Raw genomic sequence first — 27,393 nt, forward strand, 5'->3', positions numbered from 1 at the left:
ATTAGGCCAGTCATACAACTATTGCACATTCTGCCTGTCACTTAGGTATTATATCATATAGGGTCCATAGTGTAGCAGGACTATTGGTGACAATCACCCCTACACATACAGTAGCCTATATGGTGCCGTTCAATTACTATGAAAACTAGTCTGTAGAGAGCTGCAAAGTGCCGCACCCTTAAGATGGCGCTGGCTTCCACCTTCTGCTAGCCCGACAGCAAGTGCATTCTGTGATAAACAACTCCTTAAGAGCCCCACCTGTATTTGGTTAAGGCTGGCTATCAGGCTTGCTTCTGCGTACGTGGACCTATCTACACGTGGCATACTGGGGTTGGCCGCTCAAGGGCTTTTAAGGTGTGGGTTGGCACTCACCGGGGTCAGAAGATTGTTCAAGGTTCCTGAGTAAACTGCTTAAAGAAGAGTCCAAGCGTTGCATGTTCCTTGCTGGTCGAGGTTGGGCGCGACAAGTGGTGGCTCGTACAGGGAACCTCTCTAATGGACTCAGAACTTTCTGCAGTCAGGGCAGCGTGCTGGTAAATTCCCAAGGTAAGGTGGGACAAAAAAAGGGACCACGACAAGAGCGGACTAAAAAAGGGACTGCAACAAGAGCAGGTTGGTTTGCTCTTCTCTGTAGGTAAAGAGAGAGCAGGACAAACGGTTCGCGGAGTAGCGAACCGAAAGTAAAAGCTTAAAAGAAATATTGTTAGTTTATAAATAAAGAAGCCACGTAAAGATGAAAAATACACAGAAAGTTTGGATGCTGTACGCTATTGTGTTTTTCAGTTTTTTGATTGCTCAGGAAGGAACAACTGCTAAAATACACTTGATTATTAATGCTGCTAAATTAATTCAACTTATCTTTTGAAAATGCCTTGACTTCAAAATTTAAGTATAAGGATATTTTACTTTGGAAAAGAGTTTTAGTTTATGTTTCTACAGAAAATGAAAGGCTGAGGATTCCTTCCAGGCTTCTGTGGTTTGATGAACCAAGACCCCCGGAAGCAGTGGGCCAGGTGTTCCAACAATTGAGACAGCTAAGATGATGGAGCTTTACAGACCAGGAAAATAAGGACTTATACAGGTTTCTGAGTTTCTGTCATGAACTCCATGGTATGAACATCGCCCCCCTTCCAGCACGAAGCAGTTTGGAATGAGCGGCGTCCTAATTCCCATCTTGTTTATAATTGACTAATGGGCTAGCAGCGAACCGAAAGTAAAAGCTTAAAAGAAACATTGTTAGTTTGGATATGGGCGCTTCTCAGTCGCACCCAATTTTTTTGGCTCTGAATGAGCTGCTTCGTTCTAAGAACTTAAAAATAAAGAAAAGTACTTTAGAGAGATTTTTGGCCGGGAGTCTTAGTATCCCTTCATGGGAGAAGTTAGGGAGATCTTGATTTTGCATGAGACTGAGGAACGATCCAGGCTTTGGTATATTTTCCAGCTTAAATTACATGAAAGCGCCAGAGATTTGGATACTAGGGGGAGCTTTTTCACTATAAAAACCCTGTACCGTGTGTCAAAATGAGTTTTCCAGGTTTAATGTAAGGGTCACTCAGGTGTTTCTTCACTTGGCTTATTGCTGGGCAGGCTCAGATGGGTTGGCTCAAACCATGCAGCCAGGTGTAGCCAATTTGCTCATTGCAGTACTTTTCTCTGTACCCAGAAGCCTCCACTGCTGTTCAAGGGTGTCTTCCATTAAAGGTAACTGTACAAGCAGAAGCACAGGCCAGCTGAGATCAATGTTCTGCTTTCCCCTCCCTCACTGCAGGCTTTGGCATGTCTTTTTCCACTGCGAACTCATTAAATGCTACCCAGTCTACCACCCATGCAAGTGGCTTGCAGGAAAAAGGAAAAGAAAAGGAAAAAAGAAAAAAACTATGACAGGTATTGAAGTGAAGGGCCATTGCAGACCTACTGCTCCACCACCGTACCCGGAAGTGGAACAGCCTACTCAGGGTCCATGCTCTGGATGGTCCTTTTGTCCGGGGATATGGAAGCAAGTTCGTACGGAATTGCGGCTTGCTTACCCTGTGTTCCAAGATCAGCAAGGACAGAGATATCATGAGCCATTGGATTTTAAGATAGTGAAGTCTTTGGCCGAGTCAGTTCGTGCTTATGGCGTAACAGCTTCCTTTACGCTGTCTCAGGTTGAGGCTCTTAACAGACACTGTATGATACCTAGTGATTGGAGCAGTTTGGCTTGTGCATGTCATCTGCTCAGTATGCCAATTTTGCAAAAGCTGCAAATTTGTCTAAGTACTTGTCTAGTTTTCTTTTATAGAATTGGTCACTTGAATTTGAAGGAGTTGAGGCTGGCAGTGGTCCATGTGAATTCCACCAGAGTGGACCTTTCCTTTGCACCGGGATTATCGTCCTGACTGACTTCTGCAATGAACCATCTTAAGGAGTGGGCGGGTATAGGAGTATTAACAGGTCTCTTGGTGTTGGTCTCCCTGGTTTGCTTGTGGTTTCTATGTAAGATTAGAGTCACACAAAGACGCAATGCAGCCATGATCATTCAGGCCTTTACCGCTGTTGAAGCAGGACAGTCCCCCCCAGGCATGGTTGGCTACCTTAAGAGCAGATTAAATGTGCTCAGGATGTGAGGCAGAGCACTGCACTCTGTGTCAGCTAACAGTGACACGGAGAAGAGCATGTCTGATTGCATGCGGGTTGGTACCCAAAAAACGTCCCGCCTCTGAAATAAAAAGGGTATCGGCCGGGTCTGATACTCGTTGGGTGGATGATACCAAAATGAGAAATCAGTACAATGTCCCTGACTATGTCAGAGATCAGACCTCTACTCTTGCCTGTTGCGTTTAAAACAGAAAAGGGGAACTGTAGAGAGCTGCAAAGTGCTGCACCCTTACGATGTTGCTGGCTTCTGCCGCCTTCTGCTAGCCCGACAGCAGGTGCTCTCTATGATAAACAACTCCTTAAGAACCCCACCTGTATTTGGTTAAGACTGGATATCAGGCTTGCTTCTGTGTATGTGGACCTATCTGCATGTTCCACGTGGCATACTGGGGTTGGCCGCCCAAGGGCTTTTAAGGTATGGGTGGGCATTCCCCGGGATCAGAAGATTGTTCAAGGTTCCTGAATAAACTGCTTAAAGAAGAGTCTGAGCGGTGCGTCTTCCTTGCTGGTCGAGGCAGGCGCAACACTAGTCGGCAGTGACAGAGCTTTCAACTCAGTCTCAGCTTGATTTCTCCAAGTCTGATAGACAAAACGTAAGTGTATCAGCAATAGACCCTTCTCTTACTGCATTCTTCTGGCATGCAATCAACAGTGGTAACATTTTGGTGGTGGTGGGGGCAGAGGTTCAGAGGAAACCCTGGTCAACAACTCATGGGGAGGTATCTAACTTTTCTTATCAGAATTTTCTTTTAAACTTCCTTGATTTTTGAGTATGCCTTTTCCCACCTCACAAAGTACCTTTGTTAAAACTCTAACTATTGTTTTAGCATTTTCAGCTATTGTATGATTTCTCCCACCTTATTGGATATCATTTGTGCTTGGTCTGGATTTTGCCCTCTATGTGAGCTGATTTCCCATCCTTACTTTTAGGTGTGTCTAAATCCTTCCAAACACTTTTCTACCTTCCAAACACTTTTCTAAATCTCTAAGTTGGGCATTAAATAATGAAATCATTTTATAAAGCATGGGAAGAATCTGTGAAGGTCTGGTCCTCACCATTCTAAGCAAATGCCAGTGTGTCTCTGTGTTCATCAGCCAAGGACTTACTTACTAAACATACATATTATCAGGATCCACTACAACATGACAAAATCATAGTGCTTATAACAATTGTTTCCTCAAAAGAGTGATGTTGGGTATAGCAGTGTATGGCTGGGAGATACTGTGTGTTATTTTTCTTTAGTGGTGGTGATCATGGTTGTCATGGGGATTCATGGGATCTGAGGTGGATTTTGAACTTGTTAAGCATCAAAGAAAAAGTTTAAAGCCATGATGCTCTTGCTTTTGCTTCCCAGATGTTGGGACTACAGATGTCTGAAACTACACTCAGTTGGGAGACACTATGTTATTTAGCTTTCTGTACCTACAGTCTTTCCCCATGAACTTTTCTGCCTCTTTGTCCTAGTCCTCGGTGCGGTACACAGCACACCTCACACCCTAAGTTCTCAGTTTATGCTATACTCACTACCAACACGCTGTTCTCTAGCTGCTCCCCTGACTTTGGTGTCTTGAATCCCACAGGCTCTGGGTTGACACTGTGGGTGGCCATTGCCTTTCCATTGGCCACATCTGGCTGCTAAAAAGATACTTGACTAGGTAAAAAAAAACCTCTATAACCCGTTGAGAAATGTATAACCATACTCTGGAGAATAATTACCTGTTTCTGGGATGAGTTGATCATTTTCACCTTTGCTGCTCTGCCATTTACATCTTCCTTCATTACTCCAGTAAACCAATGTTTGCTTTTCAGCCGTCTCCAGGCTCTTGAACAGTGAATTTGGCTGTTTGCCTTTTTTTTTTCTCTAGGAACTTTGGCTCCACATCAATAGTCATATTTGCTTTCCAATGACCTGAATAGCCTCTTTTGTCTGATTTTATTTTTTTCTCACATTCTCCTGATTGCTTACGCACTTTATAAGCCCAATTTACATAACAGTATAAATCATTGTGATTTGCCAAGGCCTCTCCTATCTCATATAGATTATGTCCCACCACGACCCTCAGGGAAACCACTCCATTCCATTCCCAAAGACCCTGCTGAATTAAGTTCTTTTTCAACTGTTCTGTAAACACAATCTTATCTGGACATGATGGATAGCATACCCAGTTTCCTCAGTAATGTATGTCCTTCCTCGAATGTCGTCTAGCTCCTAATATTTTATTGGAACTTCAACCAGTGACAACCAAGTGTTCCTAATGGCTCAGATGAACCATTCCATGAGAAACTGATTTACCCTGTATTGCCTTCAATTGTGTAGTCATTATCTCAAGGAGAGATAAGCTTTTATATTTCTCAGTTTCTGTCCACTTCTGCAACATTCATACTGTCTGATCAACTTTCATGCCCCACATCCTCATAAGCAAGACTGTGAAAATTTTTGTTTCCCTTTAAAAACAACTTTCCCAATTTAAGCATTTCAGACACAAAATGTTCCCTGATCATCCTTGTTTCCTATATTGGGATATTATTAAAGCCCCTGTCTTCATGCTGAATAGCAGATTTTCCCTCTGTGTTAAAGATGGGCATGAAGGCCGCCTGAACATGGGTGTCAGTTAGGAGACCTAGGCAGTCTCTGGGGCCTCTAGCAGTGGAACCAGTATTTATCCCTAGTGCATGAATGGGCTTTGAGAGCCCATTCCCTATGGAGGGATACTCTTAGCCTAAATGCATGGAGGAGGGCCTAGGTCCTGCTCCAAATGATGTGTCAGACTTTGATGACAACCTCGTGGGAGACCTGGGGAATGGATGGGAGCTGGGATGGGGGTAGAGGGGCATAGGAGGATGAGAGGGAGAGGGAACTGGGATTGGCATGTGAAATAAGATTGTTCTTAATTTAAATAAAAATTGATTTTAAAAAGTGAAAAGAAATTAGCACCAGGAGAAAAAGGTTGGGCCTGAAGTTATTGTCTATCAATTTTACTTGGATTTTTATCAGGTCTTTATCTCAATTTATAATTCCTCAGTTTTTATTATACTAGAATAATTCAGATAAACATTAGACCTGGACTCCAAAGTAGGGCATGTAATTCCACATGGGACCTGAGAAAGCTTTAAAAAAAAAAAGTTCCAAAAATGCAAACATGGAGCCAGACATGGCTTCCTAGTCCTGCAGTCTCTCAGGGAAGCCAGTGTTTGTGACATACAGAGATCTAGCTCCTGACTACTGTCTGTGAGCTGGAGCCAGCAGCCAGTGCCACACATTAAACTGAGCCACGTGCTGACATGACAACTTAAGATTTGTCTCATGCAGCCAGAGAACGCTGCAGACACTTAGTAAAGCTAGGTTCAGGAACACAAAACCTCTAAAAAGGTACAGTATGTTTTAAAATGTGCTTAGGTGGCAAAGAAAGAAAAGAAAATGGGTGTAGAAAGGGAGGTGACTTTTTAAGATACAAGACAGAACACACACAAAATGTGACTAGAATATTCATCACATTGGAAAGCTGGGGACTCTTCGTAGAACTATAATGCACTTATCAGGGGCCACCATAAAGAGGTTCCCACTGTCCAGAGACAGAATAATTTGAGCACTAATTAGAATGAAATTTCTTAGTTTACAATGATACAGCTTTAAGCATACCCTAGATGCCCATGGCAGTGTTAAAACAACACAGTATTAGTATGGGCTGCAGGATCTTGGATCTGAAATGTCCCCCAAAGGCCCATGCACTAAAAGCTTATCCCCAACTCATGGTATTATTGGGATTTGGTGGAATCATGAGGACAGAGGTGGCAGGAAGAGGTCACTGGAGGGAAGCTTGGAGGGATGTGGGATCCTAGCCCTGTCTTTGATTTCTAGACACCATGACTTGAACAGCCCTCTGCCATCAAGCCCCTCCACTACTGCACACTGTGCCAGTGCCAGAACAAGTAGTGGGTCCAAGTAGCTGTGTGCTGAAAGCTCTCAAGTCATGAACCAAAGTAGCATTTTTGTATTTAGAAATTATCTCAGCTATTTCATTGCAATAAAAATCTGACCAACGCATAATCTAAATGAATGGTTCTTAAACTTCCTAATGCTATGACCCTTTAATACATTTTTTTCATGATGTGGTGACCTCTAACCACAAAATAATTTCTTTGCCACTTCATAACTATAATTTTGCTACCATTATGAATTGTAATATAAATATTTGATACGAAGGATATCTGATATGTGACCACCAAAAGGAGTCAATAACCATAAGTTGAGAACCACTGATATAAATATTAGTAGTATTCATCCATATGTACAGGTACTTCTTAAACTTAGAGAAAAAAATCACTATTTAGAAAAACATTTACAATACATTGTCAAAAATTTAAAATCATAAAATATCACACAAAGTAAACAGAAGTTTAAAAACTTTCATAGAGTAAACAAATTAAATATGATATAGAATATGCAATATAACTTTATTTTCTGTAATCAACATACATAATTTTGTATTTTAAAATAGTAGACACTGTTGTCAGACATTAATGAAAAAAAATCAATATTTCAAAATGGTGGCCCATGAGTAGATAAGTATATTTTTCAGAATACAAGCAATTCTTAAGCCTGTGTTCAAAGATTAAACCAATACCTCAGGTAGAAAACTATTGATCTAGTTCAACTTTATCTTTTTCTAGAATCACCAAAAAAAAAGTGAGGTATTAGCTCAATGATGACTTTATTAAACAAAGAGAGAAAGCCAAGAAGAGAAAACATATTTATATGCTAAAGATTAGATTTGTATGAGTTTGAAATTAATGTGGATCTGTGTGTAAGTCTTTGCACTTCTCCCAAACGAATGGGAAATGGCTACATATGCCCAGGTGAATTTGTCATGACAGACTAACAAGAGACTGAAGATTGACTTCCTAGGATCTAAGGATTTTTCAGTGTGGACTATGGTGATTGCATATCACCTCGAGAGGCATTCGCCCCTGTATCAGTATCATAGCTATGAAATGACATTAGGGACCAGAGAAATTCATCACTATAGAGAAATGGGCCTTGGTGACAGATGTCTTATTTGGTTGCCAGGGAGACTGACCTCAATCAAATCTAATGCAACCAATGAAAAGTGATTCAGCAAAGAGGTCAGAAGGAACATGGGAGCTCATTCTCAGGTGACTCCATGAATAGAGCAAAAGCATTTGCCAAGTTACCCGAATATAGCCTAGTAGAGAATGGAAAAGACACTTCAATAAGGAAATACCACGGGCTTAGATTATAGAATTTCTTGTACTAAAAATGAAGTAGTTTAGAAAATGCTTACTTTAAAAAGGCAAGAAATGAAATGGAGTAAAATCCATGCAGTTAAAGCCTGAGGGGGTAAGAAATGTTCTGTATCTTGATTTGGGGGTAAGATAAGGGTTTTTTTTAGTGGAAGGAAATTAAAAGAATGATTACATTGGTGTTTCCCCTTTGTGTCCTTAAAACCAGATAGTGCGAGTGAAGAGCTCTGTCTGCCCTCTGTTCTGCATTCTTGTTTTATCTGACTTCAGGTGTGCTGGTTTTCTTTGGAAAAGACTGATTCAGTACTGCAAGGGAAGACAAGTCAGTGTAGTTTCAAGGTGCTGGGAGGAGGGGCAGAATGAGGGGAACAGGACCAAATGAAGGCTTACTAGGTAGAGCCTCCTTTTGGAGAGGTAAAAATTTCTGCAGCTACAGAGCGGAGACAGTTGCATAACCTTGTGAGTCTGCTGATGGCATTGGATTGTTGTTCTTGAAATGGTTACAATGGTAAATGTAACTGCATTGAAAGCATCGCAAATGTAATGCCTTGGAAAGGGGGATATTGTGGTGATATTTTATTTATGATTTATTAAAGCTTGCCTGAGGATTCAGAAAGCAAAGTCAGCCACAAGCCATAGAAGTCATGTACACACTTAATCCCAGCAGCCTGAAGCTAGGAAGTGGTGGTACACACCTTTAATCCTAGGACTCAGGATTAAGAGGTAGACAGATCTCTGAGTCCAAGGCCACCCAGATCTACACAAGGTTGATCTAGCACTAAAGAGAAACAGCTCACACAAAGTGCTCAGCACCTGGGATCACACGCTTTAAATCCCAGCCTTAGGGAGGTATATAAGACAAAAGCAAGGTCTCAGTATTAGGCATTCATTCTCTAGCCACACTGAGGACAGGAAGACATTCAGTCTCAGGATTCTCCAGCCATACTGAGGAGAGGCAGCAGGATCAGCCCATTCAGTGTGAGGTAGTGGTAAGAGCTAGTGGCCGGCTATTTTGATTTTCTTACCTTCAGCTTAAAGTTTGAACCCCATTATCAGTCTCTGGGCCTTTTATTTTTCCCACTACAGGATATAAAGAACAGGGAGGGCCAGCATCAACCAATCTCAGGAGACTGGTCTTCATTTACTCTGGTTAATCTGGTTTTGTATTAGTACTATTTCAGTTGTAATTGGCTTTTGAAGTTTAAATTGAAGTCATAAGCTATCTGCCTGCTGAAGTTCAACTTAATATAGCCTAGGTAATTTTCCTCACAATTATCTTGATTTATCTTGATTTAATACTGAATTGCCTTGTAATATTTAATTTTGTATACATTATACTATCTTCAATCATGTTGTTGTTGTTCTTGTTTAGAAGTGGGGTTGACTGTAGTTCACCTGGACTGACTCTGTAGCCTATGTTATCCTCTAACCCTCTGACTCATAGCAATCCTCATGCCTAAGACTTGTCTTTCATGTATCTCTATTGTTTTTGTTTTCATGATTAATTAATGTGTGATGATTTCTTGCTTATGAAAACATTTGTGTCATAAAAGCTCTTGATATTTAGGATGCTTCTACAAGAAAATCAGAATACTAGCTATAGTCATAATTATACTTCCAGCTACATGTAATGCTATAGGCTCTTACTCCATGGATTCTCAAAGTAAAGATAAAAAGCAAATAGCTTATGAGAATACACAAATGATAGACATGCAAATGGCAGTAAAAATTAAGTGCATTAAGAACAAAAGGCAGTACAAAAATCATACAATAGCTGATGCCCTTCCAGTCCGCTTATTGCATTGAGATTTTCTTGCAATAAAAACAGTAAAATAAAACAAAAGGCACTTGTTAAAGAGTGGGGAAGAAATACTATTGAATTTGAGGCTAATAGTCATTAAAGAATAAGACTTTATTGTAAGGTAACTTTAGCTAGAGTATAAGGAGTGTTTTTTACATCCATAATGAAAACAACTTTACCAACATGAAAAACACATACATTAGATTCTTAGCAGTTTCCTAGCAATTCTTTTGGGATATAAAAGGTAGTGTTTATCGACTCTCTCTGTATATGCCTTAAACATGTTATTATAGATCTGTACAACCACCCTGTAAATTAGTACCCAGGAGCAGAACCTTGACATAATGAAGGGACATGGTATTTCCCAGTCCTCAATCCCCTAAACATGGTTGTAACAGGTAGCTTCTCAAGTGATATTTTTGTCAAGCACTCAATGTCTCCTGTAGATAGCCACTTCTAAAACACGTAATTTCCCTACCGTTAGAACTATCTTTATTTCCACCTTCATAGCCTTTTTAATAAGCAAACAAGCAAACTCAAAAATTCACTTTGCAAGAAGACTGCATGGTAAGTGAAGCGTGAACAAGAGTTGGCTGAGCTGGGCAATCAGCTCAGACCACTTATGTCTAAGGAATTTTCTGTGTATCACTCCTCCAGTGATCCCTCCTGCTCTTACTCTATGTACATTTGTATGCTGTTTAGGTGGGTATAAACTGGCACAGTTCTGTAGGAGGGGGCATTTTTGTAAGTCCAAATATTTTAAAATGTCCAAGTCTTCTGACTTGGCAATATCATCTGTTGAAATTTATTCTACAGTATCCATAAGGAATTATATGAATATTGATCATAGTTTTAGTTATCACATTGAAAACAAGCAAGGAGGCAATGAAAATTTGAATTGTCTTTGAGCTGTAAATCTGCATTTCATTATTCTGCTTAGAATCATGGGAATTGGACTTTATAAGCATCTCTCTGTTCCGGCTGGCAGAACGTCTAGTGTTAATCATGCAAAACCTGAGTTTTCAAGGGCAGAGCACAGATATTCAGTAACAAACTAGGACATCTAAGAAAGACTTGTCATGTACCTGTCTCTCATCTCTGGTCTGTGCAGTTTAGCTATTCAGCAGAGTCATATATCAACTATTTGATTTTTGCATCATTATGGCAGTTCTAAGATCCCCCAGAGGTCCTGGATCCATAGGGGCTTTTTCTAAGCTGGAATCTTAGCAGACATTTTACAAGGCTATTTCTTGATCCTAGATGTTTCTGAGACATGGGGTAATTGATAAGACTAGTTACTCTCAAAACAATGAACAAACTGGTACATTTTCTTTTCTGTCCAGTGGCATTTTCTTCTCCTCCCCTTGAATGTGGATAGCCTCTGTCACAACCTCAGTGAAGACAATGTAGTAGAAGTGATGCTATATGGTGATCAACATTAGCTTAGAATAGACCATGTTTGTTTCTCTGGAGACATTCATATGGAAGTTGCCAGTGACCTTTGACTAAACCGACAAGGAACCTGCAGTGAAGCAAGCCTGTTTTATTGCTCATTGCAGCACCAGCACATACACTATTGGAGATGCTTTGCTTCCTTATGAAGAAGGCAGTAGGAGGACCTACGATAGCATTTGGGATCTGGTTGGATGATTTGGGGAAGATTTGAGGAATAGGTTTGTTTGGCCTAGATTTGGTGCTGTTCAAAGATGGAAGTACACGATTAGGCATTTTGTCGATGTGGTGGTTCAAATAAAAATGACCTCCCATAGTCTTATTATATTCAGATATAATAACCAGACAGTGGCACTATTTAAGAGGATTAGGAGGATTAGGAAGTGTAGCCTTATTGGAGGACGTGTGTCACTGAGAATGGGCTTTGAGGTTTTAAAATTTCATGCCAAGCCCCAGTCTCTCTCTCTCTCTTGGTCTCTGTCTCTCTTGGTCTCTGTCTCTGTCTCTCTCTCTCTCTCTCTCTCTCTTTCTCTTGCCTCTCTGTCTCTGTCTCTGTCTCTCTCTGGATCAGGAGAATACTCAGCTACTTCTATAACACTATGCCTGTCTGTGTGCCACCATGATGATGACTAACCTCTAAAACTGTAAGCAAGTCCACAATTAAATTCTTTCTTTTGTAAGAGTTGCCTTGGTCATGGTGTCTCCTCACAACAATAGAGCTGTGTTGGGGAAGTCCTGTGCATTTTTCAATAAAGCACTGTCTGGCCAATAGGGAATCTAGATAGGAGGGACTAGGAGTCCAGAAGGACTCTGGGTAGGAGAAACACAAGGAGAGTCGAGATGTGACGCCATGGGGTAGGAAGCCCGGAAACTTCTCTGGTAAGAGACATACTTAGATTAACAATTATGGAGTAAATACTTAAATCAGAGATAGCCAGTAGGCGGCCAACAGCTTCACAATTAATATAGCCTCCTGTGTGTTTATTTGGGACTGATGCGGCTCTAGAACCAGGCTGGCAGGAAGGCTCCTCTCAAGGAAAAAGTTTCTCTTTTACATAATGGTGTCAGAGCGGGATTGAATTTCCACGTAGAATGACAAGAGCTTTAAAGGAATTTTAGAAACAGAAGAACGGAGAGAAGAACAGATTTTTGATAGCAGCATTTTTCTCAGGTGTTTTGCTAGCAACAAGCCAAGATTCACGTGGCTCGCTTACCGGAGTCTTCCTGACTCGGCATAAAAAGAAAAAAAAACAGCAAGGTTGTTTTAAGAGACTCTGCTAACGATTGAAAGGTGTATACGTACAGCTGGAAGTGGCAGCATTTGCTGGATGTCAGCATGGACTGAGGCGGTAAGCTGGAGTCACGCTTACGCCCGCCATCTTGAAACTGCAGTTTAAAACAGCCACGGTTTTACAGATAAGACACGTGGCCAGAAAAACGTAAAGATTTACAGTAAAGTCAGACTTGGATGAACAAAACCTCTAAATGTTTACAGTGTGTTTAAAAATATATGTGAGATTGAGAGAGAAAATGAAACGGCAAAGTGGTATATAAATACAAAAGCTGGCGTTGTGGTGGCACACGCCGGTAGGATTTACTCCAGAGGCAGAGGCAGGCGGATTTTCAAAGAGAAATCCTGTCTCAGAGAAAAATAAATAAAAGTAAAATAAATAAAGTAATAATAGATAAATAAATAAGCCATGTAAAGATGGAAAATACACAGAGAGTCTGGATACTGTACGCTATTGTGTTTTTCAGTTTTTTCATTGCTAAGGAACAACTACTAAAGTACGCTTGATTATAAATGCTGCTGAATTAATTCAACTTATATCTTTTAAAAATGCCTTGACTTCAAAATTTAAGTATAAGGATATGTTACTTGGGAAAGGAGATTTTACTTATGTTTCTACAGAAAATGAAAAGCTGAGGATTCCTTCCAGGCTTCTGTGGTTTGATGAACCAAGATCCCCGGAAGCAGTGGGCCAGGCGTTCCAACAATTGAGACAGCTAAGATGATGGAGCTTCACAGACCACGAAAATAAGGACTTATACAGGTTTCTGAGTTTTGTCATGATCCCCATGGTATGAACAGCGCCCCCCTTCCAGCACGAAGCAGTTTGGAATGAGCGACGTCCTAATTCCCAACTTGTTTATAAATCTTTGTTTTCATTTAAATGGGATTGTTTATAATTGGTCAATGATCACAGCCAATCCCTTTTAATGGTAAAAAGGGGGGAATTATGGTATGGGTATGGTTTTTCATTTATTGATACAAATTCAAGGTCAATTTTGTGATGTGTATATTTCTCCTCTTGATTAAGTATTGTGTTTATACTGATCTTTTAAAATGTAATGCATAATTGAATACAGACTATAGATAGTTACTTATAATAGAATTTATAGTTAGGTAAGTTAGGTTTTCTAGATATACAGAAATATGTTTGACATAAACAGTCTTCAAACCTCTCAAAGACCTTCAGAAAATGGCATTTAAAATGGTTTAGGATTTTTCTTGACAATGAGAAATGTCTGCTCCTGGCAACACCAATTATGTCTGAGAGGAAGATGGGCATCGAAGAAACTCGTTATGGAGTTTACTTTCAACATGGCAAGATTAGCCATTTGGGCAAGAAACTGCTCTTGCCTAGACTGTTTGACTGTTGATGTATAAACTGGAGATGCAGGACCCACAGGAAAGTGGGTGAACTCAGTCTTACAGGGTTCCTGCTTCATGGAAGAGTCTACGAGACTTTCTGCAGGACACAGAGAAATGACTGACAGACTGCCAATGCAGATGGACAGTTTGAAATTTCCTGCTTTGCTGAGAAGTGTTCCAGACACATTGTGGCCTATGGGCTGAAGATGGATGCCCCAACGTTACAGACGAACTTCGGGTGACTGTCCAGGCAATAAGATGTCTCTGTCAATTCTAGTGTTTATATATTATCCTTCTGTGGTCTTTGATGGAGTTGAAGATCGATAGTTATAATTATAGTTTTCCTTAGTTATGATAAAAGATAAGCTACATATAGGACTTTGGACTCACAAGAATGAGATAGATGATATTTTCTTTAAATCTTGCTAAATGTTGATAGACAAAATGTTGTAACTGTGTTCTTACTTGATAACTGTTCTGTTATATATAATTTGACTATGCTAAAGTTAAGACCTTTCTTTTTGTTTAAACAGAAAAGAGATGTTGGGGAAGTCCTGTGCATTTGTCAATAAAGCACTGTCTGGCCAATAGGGAATCTAGATAGGAGGGACTAGGAGTTCAGAAGGAAACACAAGGAGAGTCGAGATGTGATGCCATGGGGTAGGAAGCCCGGAAACTTCTCTGGTAAGAGACATACTTAGATTAACAATTATGGAGTAAATACTTAAGTCAGAGGTAGCCAGTAGGCGGCCAACAGCTTCATAATTAATATACCCTCCTGTGTGTTTATTTGGGACTGATGCGGCTCTAGAACCAGGCTGGTGGGAGGGCTTCTCTCAAGGAAAAAGCTTCTCTTTACAGAGCTGTGACTAAGACAGTGGGGTATTGTGATGACCTTGTTTTTATCTGTGTTTATATAAAATTATGAAGTGGTCTCAGAGTGGCCTTGTTGGAGGCTGGCATTTTATAAAACTGTTTATGTCCAGTAAGAAAATGACTTAGCTGCAGAGTCAGATTACATCTGGACATTAGGGATTGCTTTGTCTTTTTCATAACTTTCATCTTTTATCTAAGAAATCTGGCTATTCGGAGATACCATATGGGGTGACCTCTTAAATGTGGAGAAGAATTTTGTAGAGTTCAAGCCCCCAACAATTAAATTAACCTCAATCCAGCTGGCAGATCTTTGAATAAAGAGGCCTTTGATAAAAATCACAGCTCCAGCCAGTTTGACAACAACTTCGTGAAGGAGAATTGCTTAGCTGAGCCGAGTTAACATCCACATTTGTAATGAAAAGAAATGATTATCATTAATTTAAGTGGCTCTTCTCAAGTGGCTTGTTACACAGGGACAACTTACACAGATGTCTGGAGCTCTCCCATCAGGAAGTTCTTTAACAAGGAGAAGGCACTTGACATGACTAGAAAGAAAACGACGACAATAGGACCTGAAGTAGTACCCTCAGTTAAAGAGGCTTAGAGGACCACGAAAGGACTCATTGACAAGAGAAATCAAATGGTAAGGGTTGGATGATTCATAAAAGCAGCCAACACTGAGAATATTCCAGAAAGGGGGCTGCTATCCAGAACTCAATCTTTGGAAGGAGATCAAGGAAGAGAAGCCTGAAATGTCCGTTGGATTTGGCAGCAATGAGTTTTCATTGTTGAGGAGAAATGGGGCATAGGCAATGTTGGGGGGGCAGAAGCCAATTGAAGAGGAATAATCAGGAAGGAGATGATGAGGAAGCAGGACATCAGACTCCATGCTGTTTTGCTGTACTTCGCGGTGCTGTTCCCTGGAATATTTGTTCCTATATAATTGTTTTTCTACCATTTAATAGCACCTGAACCAATCACATCATGCCATGAATCCTACAATTTCACAGCAGCTTGCATAGGTCATCTCCAGGAACATACTAATATTAGACTTTCCAGTCATAAATATATTACTTTGGTCTGTCATCATAATCATTTTAAATTTCTCATTTTAATGCTCTGGCAATTAAAATAAGACATCATTTAAACTAGCACCCACTGTTCAGTGTTCACTAGTGCCTTGTAATTATTTCAGAAAAATAGCCTCAGATTAAAAGTTATAAACATTGCAGAAATAGCCTACTTTTGCCAGCAAATTCTGGCTAATCATTCTAGTTAGAGCCTGCTGACTCATTGGCCTGCTTGTCAGGACTCCCGGTCCAATGTGCTGTCCTAGGAGCCTACTCTGATTATGAAATGGGAGTCAAGGCCTCCTCAGAGGCAGGGAATGAGTTACTGTGGAATATGGACAGAAACCCCTCTTTGAACCCATTAGTAGATCCCACTGTAAAGACATTGGCCTCCTCATCCAATTTCTTTCCTTCTTCCTTTTAGGGTCTCATCCATTCCCTCATTACTTGTCTGTGCTTTTCTTGCTAGAGGTGCATAGAGAAAACCACCATGGCAAGGATGGAAACGAGTGGGACTAAAGCCTTTAAATGAAGTATTTATATTTTAAAGGGCTTGAAATTTATGTTTAAAATGCTATTTCTAAATGATACCAGAGACAAGAAAAAAAACATGATTGATAGATTTAGAAGACAATATGTAGCACATATTTTAAATTGTGATCACATTTCTGGGCTATGCTGAAGTTGACATCTTTCCTAGATCCTGTAGTTGCCTTGAACTATTACCACCAGAGTCCATTGCGTGTGAAAATACTCTTTTTCATGTTTGTAAAGGTATAAAAAGTACATGTTCTGAGGCAAAACTACTTGGGCATTTCTTGCTAGTTTTAGGTTATCAGACAGCCCTAATGTGGAAAATTTCTACTTACTCCTTAAGATATGAGGACACTGACCCAATGGAGAAGGAAGCACTTGTAGAAAATGACTAGAGATGGTAACAAAGTTTGTCACAGAAGTTACTTACTGGGTGTGTTTGAGTGCCTGATGCTACACTGGAGATCTTCATACACTACATTTAGTCATCTACAATTGCATGGAATGTGCCCTGGGCCTGTGAAATATTAGAGGATATAGTCTGAGCTGTCATCTGAAGGGAAAAATAGCCTGTGGTGGTGGTTGGTGGCAGGAGAGAGAGAAGGATCTAGGCAAATGCCTTGTGCACAAATACTCATGTCATCTTTATTTGTGTAGTTTTTGTGTCTCTCTCCCAGGCTCATATGGTAGGCAGATGGATGCAAAATGCCTTTTAGTCCCCATGGCAGGTTCTCAGAAGGGGCATACAAATCACAGTGGCATGGTGTGACAAGCAGATACGGACAAGCGTCTGAGGCCTTCTGGTATGTGTGCATGTAGGCAAGTGTGTGGACGTGTCTCTGTGCTGAACATGTCATGAACCTGAATCTGATTTCCAGATCCCCAAATTTCATATACCCCCTTAGTCTGCCCAAGTGACTGCATCTGAAGAAGTAGAAAATGGGGTGAGTTCAAAGTTCTTTTCTCTGCTATCAGGGATGGTACTATGTTTATTTATAGTGGTTTTGGGACTTCAACACCTTCAGCAATATTGATGGTGCAAACACAAAAGGTACCAGATGATTAGACCATGTGTTATTTCATAGAGCACATTTTTGGTTTTGCAAAATATAAAGCTCATTTTAAAATGAGCTTTAATTTTCCATTTTAGATCTTTTAAACTGTGATCCAATCTAATTTTTTCCTCTGGCTTACTTAGAAGGAGCAGTCTCATCTGGGATGCCAGAGCATGTGTGGCACCATTGCTTTTTTTTTCTTTTTTGCATTTGTTGCTACTTATTATCATGGAAATAACCTTTCTAAATATAAATAACTAGAACAATATTTTCTGTTTATTGAGCCACAACTTCATCCATCTTTGTACATATTTCTATTCAGTGAGATCATACATAGTATAGTTTATTATCCCTCCCATCCTAATGGAATCTCAAGGATGTTGAGATGGAATAATAGACAGTTGTTCCAAGGACATATCCTATTAGCAGCATCCCAGGTAGAAGCTTGAACCTTGGCCCAGGTAACTTATTGCCTTCTTGTTCCAACAGGCAGTTCTTCCAACTGATGGCATCAGTGGGTATAGTCCTCACTTCTGCTAGGAAGGTATGATGACTGTTCTTGGTTGTCAACTTGACTACATCTGGAATTAACTAAAACTCAAGCAGCTGGGCACATCTGTGAAGGATTTTTTTCTTAATTAAATCATTCGAAGTAGGAAGACTCACTTTTAATTCAGATATTTTGAGGTGGGAAGATACACCTTTAATCTGGGCCATACCTTCTGCTGGCAGCCTATATAAAGAACACAGAAGAAGGAAGCTTGCTCTCTTTGCCTTCTGGCTCTCACTCTCACTAGTAAGTCTATTTCTTCACTGTCATTAGGGCCTACTTTTTGGGGGGGGTTATGGAATATACTGAAGACCAGCTGAGATATCCAGCTCTGTGGATTGAATGCCTATTGTAATTGGACCTTAAATTGGTAGATTGCCATGGTTGGAATAGCTGACCACAGCCTATAAGCCATCCTAATAAATCACAAACACACACACACACATGCACACACATATGTGTGTATATACAAATATATTTATAAGTTCACTTCCACTAGAGAGCCCTGAATAATGAAGATTTTGGTGTCAGGACTGGTTCTGCATCAGTCCTGCAACCATGCAACAGAAGCATAAGGGCGAATATTTTAAGTATCTAGAATAGGGGTTCCAATTTGCCAACACCTGCAGTTAACTGAAGCCTCTTCAATTACTGAAACTTTACCAAGAAGCATGGAAAGTACTGAAATACGTGATGTGAACTATTTTACAAACTTAAAAAACAAATACATTTGTTTATCCTGATTCATCAATTAAGAGAGGCAATGGCTCTGTAAATAAAACTTTGGACAATTTGTAGGATAATAGGACAATAATGATGCTGAGTGGTTGCTAATAGCATGTCTGCATAAGTTGACAAAAGAAGAGAACGGACTCCATGATAGAATTAACCAACTTCTAACATCTCAGAATACAATGGAGAACAACAGTAAACTCGGTGATAAAATTGACCAGCTCCATAAATCCCGTACACAGTCTTAAAGATTTTAAATGTGCCCTGGAAGAGAATCTTCTTTCTGGAAGTCACAGAGGTCACGTTTCAGGAAACGAAATGGAAGCCCCCACTATAATATTGGCTGAATTAGAGCAAAAACCTAAGTCCCCACCTCAGAGGGGATTGACCATTAAAATAAGGTTATTAATTAGTAAAGAATGGACTCCTGTACCATTGAAGTTGAGAACTTTGAACCTTCAAATCTTCAAGAGTTTATCTTACCTGAGGAAGTATTCTTTTTCCTCTCAACCAAAGATGTACTCCCATCCTCACCGCCCCCCCCCCTGAAATTTTTCTTTTAAAGTTTTGGACTGAGGAAATTAATCCTTCTTTGTCTGCTAAACCAGCAGTGATTTTTTTTCAGAAGAGATGTCTGGAAAGACAATACTGAATTCCCTCAGGGCCCACCTGTAGACTATAACTAGACTTAAGTCTAAGAGACTCCTTGAGGGGAGGAAGAAAGTATAGTTCATGAGGAGATATGCTACACTTTAAAGACTTAATGAGTTTTCTAATTCATTCAAGTCTGGTTAATATATGTGGGAATGGATTCTAAAGGTATACGGTATTGATGAAAGAAACATGAAATTGGATTAGGTTGAGTTTATTGATGTGGGCCCAGTGAGTAGAGATTCTAGGTTTAATATGGAAGCTCACACAGTTAAAAGAAAAGAAAGAAAGAAGGAAGGAAGGAAGGAAGGAGAGAAAGAAGGTCTTTAAAAGATTGAGTGGTTTGCTGAAGCATTTGCCAAAAAATGGCCAACTGAAATGGAGTTGGAGATGTTCGCTATTCCTTGACTTAGTGTTGATGGAGGGATTATAAGGCTCAGGGAAGTTGCAGTACTGGGTATGCTGTGTAAAACTCAATGCTTCACATTGGGAAGGCCCAGAAGACATATCCTTCACTAATTCTATAGGACACAAAATGGTAAGAGGGGCACTGGCACATTTGATGAGATTTGTTGCTGTCCTTTCCTTTGTGCCAAACACGAAGGGTTGGGGATGCTGACGCTCAGTTGGAAGAATTAAGTTCAGTGGGTTTAATTGAGCTCCAAAGTAGTGGGGACCAGATGGCAGCAGCGAACCATGAAAAGCAAAATGATAATAGTTATCATAATGGTTAGCGTAGACAAAGCAATCTCTATAATGGCTTGACCCATAATGGACAGCACAGGTAAAGTAACTTTTATGGTGGCATGATTTGTATGGACTTTGGTACTGGCTGATAAATCATGGTATTAACAGGCATGAAATAGATACAAAGCCTACTGCATTTTTGTTTGATCTATATAAGTATCACATCTCTGGAGGAATTTCAGAAATTAGTATCCCCATTAAAGTCTTGGAAGATATAGGGAAAAATGACAGTTGATAGACTGAAAACTCCTTCAGGTAGTGACTCCCACTGAAGCTCCCATTAGATGCAGTGGCCTTACTTGAACAGACTGGCACATCTGGTACATGGTGTTCAGCTACTGAGTAGAAAACACTGTCTTCTCAGTACCTTTCCATAAGGACCACCAGTAGCAATTTGCTTTAAGTAGGCAAAGCCATCAGTATACCTTTGTAGTTGTACCTCAAAGACATATTAACTCTCCAGCCCTACAGTTAATAACTTAGTTCAAAGAGGTCTTGACTATCTGTATCTTCCAGAAAACATCATATTGATTCACTATATTTATGACATTATGGTGACTAGACCAAATGAGCAGGAGATAGCAATCACTCTGGGCTTGTGGATAACACACACATAGGAACATCACATGATGGGAAATAAATCCAACAAAAATTTATGAGCCTTCTACTTCAGTAAAACTCTTAGGAGCCCAGTGGTATGGAGCACACAGAGATATTCTTTCTAAGGTGAAGAACCCTCCACCCTTCCCAGAACCAAGACAAAAATAAAAATTAGTGAACTTGTTTGGATTCTGGAAACAATACATTCCTCACTTGGGTATGTTACTGCAGCCTATATACCATGTGACTCAGAAAGCTGCTAGCTTTGAATAGGACTTGAAACAGGAAAAGGCTCTTCCAACAGGTCCAGGCTGCTATGCAGTCTGCTCTACCTCTTGGACCATATGATCCAGCAGACCTGATGTTACTTGAGGTGTCAATGGCAGACAGGAGTGCTGTTTAGAGTCTTTGTCAGGTCCATATAGCAGAATCACAGAAAAACTATTTGGGATTTTGGAGAAAAGCACTACTATCTGAAGACAACTGTTCTTTCTTTGATAGCTCCTGGCTTACTATTAGGCCTTAATGGAAACTGAGCATTTGACAATGGGCCACCAAGCTACTGTATGTCCAGATCACAGAGTTCACCCCAAAGACCATGAGGAGTCCAAATCCATATATAAAAGCAAAGAGCCCTACAGTTACCAGTGACCCAAGCTGCCCATCATGAGCTGAGCATTTCCTGACCCATCAGGGCATAGAGTAGGACATTCACAGCAGCAATCTATTATCAAATGGAAGTGCTTTATATTTAAGCAGGCCTTAGCAGGCCCTGAAGGCAAAGCCATTTGCATGATGAATTGCCCAAATACCTATACTTTCTACTGCAGTTAAATGCTATTTGCTGCCAATTATATACCTAGAGCCTCCCAGAATGTGCCCTATGAAGAGAAAACTAGGACCTGGTTTACTGATTGTTCTGTATGTTATGCAGGCATCACCCAGAAGTGGATAGCTGCAACATTACAACACCTTTCTAGGACAACACTGAAAAACATTGGTGAAGGGAAATATTCACAGTGGTCAAAACTTCAGGTAGTATCCATGATCATGCATTTTGTCTGGAAGGAGAAATGACCAGATATTTAACGGTTCACTGATTCATGATCAGGAATGTGAAAAGAACATGTTTGAAAAATTGCTAAGAAAGACATATGGGGAACAAGTATATAGATAGGTTTCTCCAAATGGGTGAAGGATGTGAAGATACTTGTGTTTCATATAAATGCTCATCAAAAGGTGACTTCAGTAGAAGAGGAGTTCAGTAATCAAGTAGATAGGATGACCCATCCTGACGATAGCTAACCTCTTTGCCTAGACATCCCTGTTATTGCTCCATGGACTCATTAACAAAGTAGTCAGAGATGGAGGCTATGCATGAGCTCAATAACATTCACCAAGGCTGACATGCTTACACTGTTGATGAGTGCCAGATCTGCCAAAAGTAGAGTTCAACACTGATCTCCAGATATGGCACTATTCCCTGGGGCAGTCATCCAGGATCTAGTAGCAAGTTGACTACACTGGATTACTTCCTCCATGGAAAGAGAACATTCTGTACTTATTGGAGTAGATACTTATTCTTTATATCAATTTGCTTTTCCTGAATGCAATGCTTTTGCCAAAACCACCATCTATGAGCTTACAGAATGGTTTATTTACCATCTTGGTATTCCACACAAAACTGACTCTGACCTGGGAACTCACTTCACTTCACAGCAGAGAAGTGCAGTGGGTCCACGATCATGGAATCTGCTGTTATTACCACATTTTCCACCATCCTGAAGCATCTGGCCTGGTACAAAGATGAAATGGTCTATTGAAGACACAGAGTGACAATTAGGTGGCATCAGCTTGTAGGGCTGGGGAAAGGCTTTCCACAATATAGTATATGATTTGAATCAATGTACAATATGTGGTTTCTCCCATAACCATTCCACAGGTCCAGGAATTAAGGGGTGGGAAAGAGAATAGATTCACTCACTATAATCCAGTAGGAAAATTTTTGCTTTCTGTTCCTGTGACCTTAAGTTCTGTTGGCCTTAAATTTTGGTGCCAGAGTAGATTTGGTGTACTTCTGCCAGAAACCACCACAAACATTCCATTGAACTGGAACCTCAGATTCCCCGCTGGCCACACTGGGCTTCTGTTGCTCTTAAGCTAAGAAAAGGAACAACAGTGTTAGGAAGGGTGATTAATTAAGGTTATCAAAGAAAAAAATTGGACTGTTTCTCCACAATGGATTATGTCTGGAGGGCAGGAGATTCCTTAGGGTTTCTCTTGGTGCTACCATGTCATTTGGTTAAAGTCAATGTGAAACTACAATAGCCTAATCCAGGCAAGATGGCCAAGAGCGCAAACCCTTCATGACTGGAAGGTATGGGTCAATCCTTTAGGGAAAGAGCCAAGACCTATTCAGGTGCTTGCTGAGGATGGAAGAAATACAGAATGAATAGTAGAGGAGGGTAGTTATAAATATCAGCTAACGGCATGTGACCGATTGCAGAAATGAGAATTGCATTTGATATGAGTATTTCTGTTGAATGTTGTTAAGAATGTATTTGTGCAGTATTGAGGAATATTAGCCTAGACAAGATAGGGATGCCATATGATATTTTCATTAGGGAGAAGTCACATATATGAGAAGCCAAGAACCCAAGGTCAGTGCTCTGCTGCTCTCTGAGACCTGACTGGAGCTCCAAGAGAGAGCACGTCTCTTTCCTCTTAGCCATTTTATCCCCTGTACCTTCTATGTACCTGTGACCATACCCAGACAGGCGTGGTCAGTGCTACAGGTACGTAAAATCTTTCCCTAAAATTGCCCTTTTAGTTTAAGGAAAAGATTTAGACTTAAAACAAAACTAAATTGTGTCAATAGACAAAATTTCTCAAACATATATAAAGCATATATACATAGATGATGATAAGGATATTTATGCATCAAACATCATGAATAGAAAGAAGACATTACACAGTATGACGAATTGTGATAAACAAATTATAAATCAACAGAAGATATAATAAACTACCTACATCCCATCCTAAACATATCTATTCCATCTAAACCTAAACTTATCTGAAAGAGATGCCCAAGTCTGAATACCTCCCTCTAATCTCAACCCTTAACAATTGAAAACTAACAGGTATAAATTATCCTATAATGTCAAAGTAGGGAAAGGGGGCATAGTATTCTCAGAATTATTTCTTGCTGAATGGGACGATGATAACCTCATGGCATCATGTAGGAAAAAAATGTAAGTCCTGAAATTCTCAAGTGGTCTAGCTACAACATTTGTACCTAGTCTCTGTTTGGTGGGAGATAACTTGATTGAAGTTCTTATCTTTTTTTTTTCCAGTTTAAATTTAGATAAGAAACGAGGTTGCTTCACAAGTCAGTTCCAGGTCCCTCTCCCATTCCCTCCCCTCCTCCGGTGGCCTCCCCCCAACCCCCCCCCCGTTATCCCCTCATTCCCCCAGGGAGGGTGAGGCCCTCCATGGGGGTGTCCATAGTCTGTCATTTCATATAGGGCAGGGCCTAGACCCTTCCCCAAGAGTTCAGGGTGAGAGTGCACCTCACATTGTTCTATGGGAGTCCAAAGTCCATGTGTAAACTTGGGATGGGTACTGATCTGCTGCCCAAGGCTCAATAGATTCCCTAGGCCTCCTCACTGACACCCAGATTCAGGGGGTCTTGATCAGTTCCATGCTGGATTCCCAGGCTGATGCCTGGGATTCAAGAGTTAACCTTTGTCTGGTCAGCTGTTTCTGGGGGTTAAACCAGCCCAGTCTTAATCCCTTTGATCTTAAATCCTCCCTCTCTGTTACTGGCTTTCTTGAGTTCAGCTCAGTACTTAACCGAGGGAGTCTGCCTCTTCTTCGATCAGCCACTAAATGAAGTTTCTGTTTCCCAGACTCTCTGGCCATAGGATTGTAGGCTGGCACTCCCCAGATCTATGTCTAAAATCCATATATGAGAGAGTACATGCCATGTTTCTCTTTTTGTGACTGGGTTACTTCACTCAGGATGGTTTCTTCTAGTGTCATCCATTTGCCTGTGAATCTCATGATTCCATTATTTTTTTCTGCTGAATAGTACTCCATTGTGTAGATGTACCACATTTTCTCTATCCACTCTTCAGTTTAGGGACATCTAGGTTGCTTCCAAGTTCTGGCTATTACAAATAAAGCTGCTATGAACATAGTGGAACAGACATCTTTGTTGTATGAATGGGCGTCTTTTGGATATATGCCTAAGAGTGGAGTTGCTGGGTCTTGTGGTAGGTTTATTCCAATTTTCTGAGGAATCTCCATACTGATTTCCAAAGTGGCTGAACCAGTTGGCACTCCCACCAGCAATGGAGGAGTGTCCCCCTTTCACCACATCCTCTCCAGCATAAATTGTCATTGGTGTTTTTGATTTTAGCCATTCTGACAGGAGTGAGATGGTATCTCAGAGTTGTTTTGATTTGCATTTCCCGGATGGCTAAGGATGTTGAGCACTTTCTCAAGTGCCTCTCAGCCATTTTAGACTCCTCTATTGAAAACTCTCTATTTAGTTCTGCAGCCCACTTTTTAATAGGGTCCTTTGGTGTTTTGGAGACTTGCTTCTTGAGTTCTTTGTAAATTTTGGAGATCAACCCTCTGTCAGATGTGGGATTAGTGAATATTTTTTCCCATTCTGTGGGCTGCCTTTTTGTCTTGCTGACTGTGTCCTTTGCCTTACAGAAGCTTCTCAGTTTCAGTAGGTCCCATTTATTAATTGTTGATCTCACTGTCTGTGCTACTGGTGTTATGTTCAGGAAGCTGTCTCCTGTACCAATTCGTTCAAGGGTACTACCCACTTTCTCTTCTAAGAGGTTCAGTGTGGCTGGATTTATGTTGAGGTCTTTGATCCATTTGGACTTAAGTTTTGTGCATGACGATAAACATGGATCGATCCGCATTCTTCTACATGAAATTCTTATCTTGATTGAAGTTCTTGTCTGAAGGTCTGGCCAGAGTGTAATAAGAAGGTGCACCATCTCAGTTAGCTAGTCTGGAGATGTCTTGAGTGATGTAGTCCCAACTGGTTTCAGGGTGGTAATCGTCAGTTCAGATGCATCAAGTTGGATCATGTGGAATCCATGAAGTGATGCCCAATTTCTTTTCCACAGTGTTCGAAGATTGCTGTTAGGAAATTCTTTGTTCTCTGTGGAGGACTTAAATACTAATATCAACAAAGAAATCTCAACTTTTATAGGTGTGCATACCAGGAAATGCAACAATAAGGAAGACAATAATTATGAGGGAAATTAGACTTTCAGAGAAAGAACTGAGTATAGACAAAAGACAGTCTCTGGATTTTTGTTTTCTTCTGTCTTACCTCAATTGGCTTCTTGATATAATACAGAAAATCTGAATTTTATTGTAGCAACATGCTTGGATTTAGTGGAAGAGAGACAAATCCAACTCCAAAGCCAGCATTGGTTTAAGTGAATTGGAACTAAAAGAGTACTAGGAAGTAAAGATATAGGTTAAGAGAATTAGACATTGATACCAAATATCAGATTCTTCTTTGTTTGATGGTTCTTTTTGGCTAGCCATCCTCTCTTCTTTAGGTATCTACACATTCAGTATCTTCTTGTTGTTTGGAGATGGATTTTCCTGTTAAGAACAAAATATTTGCCTTTCCTTTTGTGAGGTCTCCATGCACCTCATAGGATGTGACTTTGTGGATTACTTGTCATCTTTGCTCCCCTCAAGGTTTCTCCTGTTTGGATCAAATCTTCATCAATTTTGATGGAATTCAAATCTTTTCTTCTCCTGCAGAAACAAAGCCAAAACACCTTCCCCAACGTAACACATATCCTGGTTTCCAAACTGATGTCATACTAAAATACACCAACTGATTTAGCTCAGAAGTTTTATCTGTAGTCCAGTGTCTTTCTGCAGCTGTTTGTTCTTTTTCAATAGCATTAAGAAAGTTTAATGTTAATAAAGCATTGTATAATCTATGTTTGGGGGGTCTTTGTTCCCCCTGACTGTTTATGGAGCATTTCTTTTAAAGTGCTGTTAGATCTCTCAACCACTGCTTGTCCTGTGGGACTGTATGGTATATCAGTTATGTGCATTATGTTACCATATCTGAAAAACTGTTCCAATTTGCTGGAGACATATGCTGGAGCATTGTCAATTTTTATTTGTGCAGCTATACACATAATGGCCATCATCTATAATAGGTGTGTGATAACAGAATCAGTCTTTTCAGAGCTAAGAGCAGTGTCCCATTGAAACACTGAAAATATGTCTATTGTATTGTGCACATACTTTAAACTCTGGAACATGAAACACATCCATTTGCCAAATTTCATTTCTATGGATACCTTTGGGATTACTGCCTGCTGGTAGAGGAGTTTGATTATAGAATGAACAGGTGGGGCAGTTTCTTACTATTTCCTTGGCTTTTTGCCAAGTGATAGAAAAATCCCTTTTCAAACCTTTGCTATTAACATGGTGTTTTTATGAAATTCTGAAGCTTCTAGCACACTTCCTATTAATAAGCAATCAATTTCATCATTACCTTGCAGGACCTGGCAGACCTGTATGGGATCTGATGTGTGTAATATATATATGATGAGTCCTATTCCTGATAATTTCCTGCAGTTGTATAAACAATCAAGTTAATTCTGTATCATCAGGAATAAATTCAGTGGTCTCATTGTGTAAAATGACTCTCTCTGCATATTGAGAGTCAGTAACTATATTGAGAGACTCTGTAAAATCCTTAAGT

At 40.2% G+C, this 27,393-nt stretch overlaps 1 protein-coding gene across 1 annotated transcript in view; it reads left to right on the forward strand.

Annotated features, from left to right (window-relative positions):
* Positions 1-434: 434 nt before the first annotated feature.
* Tmc1 (transmembrane channel like 1) overlaps positions 435-27,393 on the forward strand; it is a 235,941-nt gene continuing 208,982 nt past the window's right edge. The window contains exon 1 of the mRNA XM_040741971.1: positions 435-546. Within this exon, the coding sequence (XP_040597905.1) occupies positions 435-546 (112 nt within the window). The remainder of the gene's footprint in view (positions 547-27,393) is intronic.

The sequence above is a fragment of the Mesocricetus auratus genome, unplaced genomic scaffold, assembly GCF_017639785.1.
Source record: "Mesocricetus auratus isolate SY011 unplaced genomic scaffold, BCM_Maur_2.0 Super-Scaffold_4256, whole genome shotgun sequence".
Taxonomy (NCBI): Eukaryota; Metazoa; Chordata; class Mammalia; order Rodentia; family Cricetidae; genus Mesocricetus; species Mesocricetus auratus.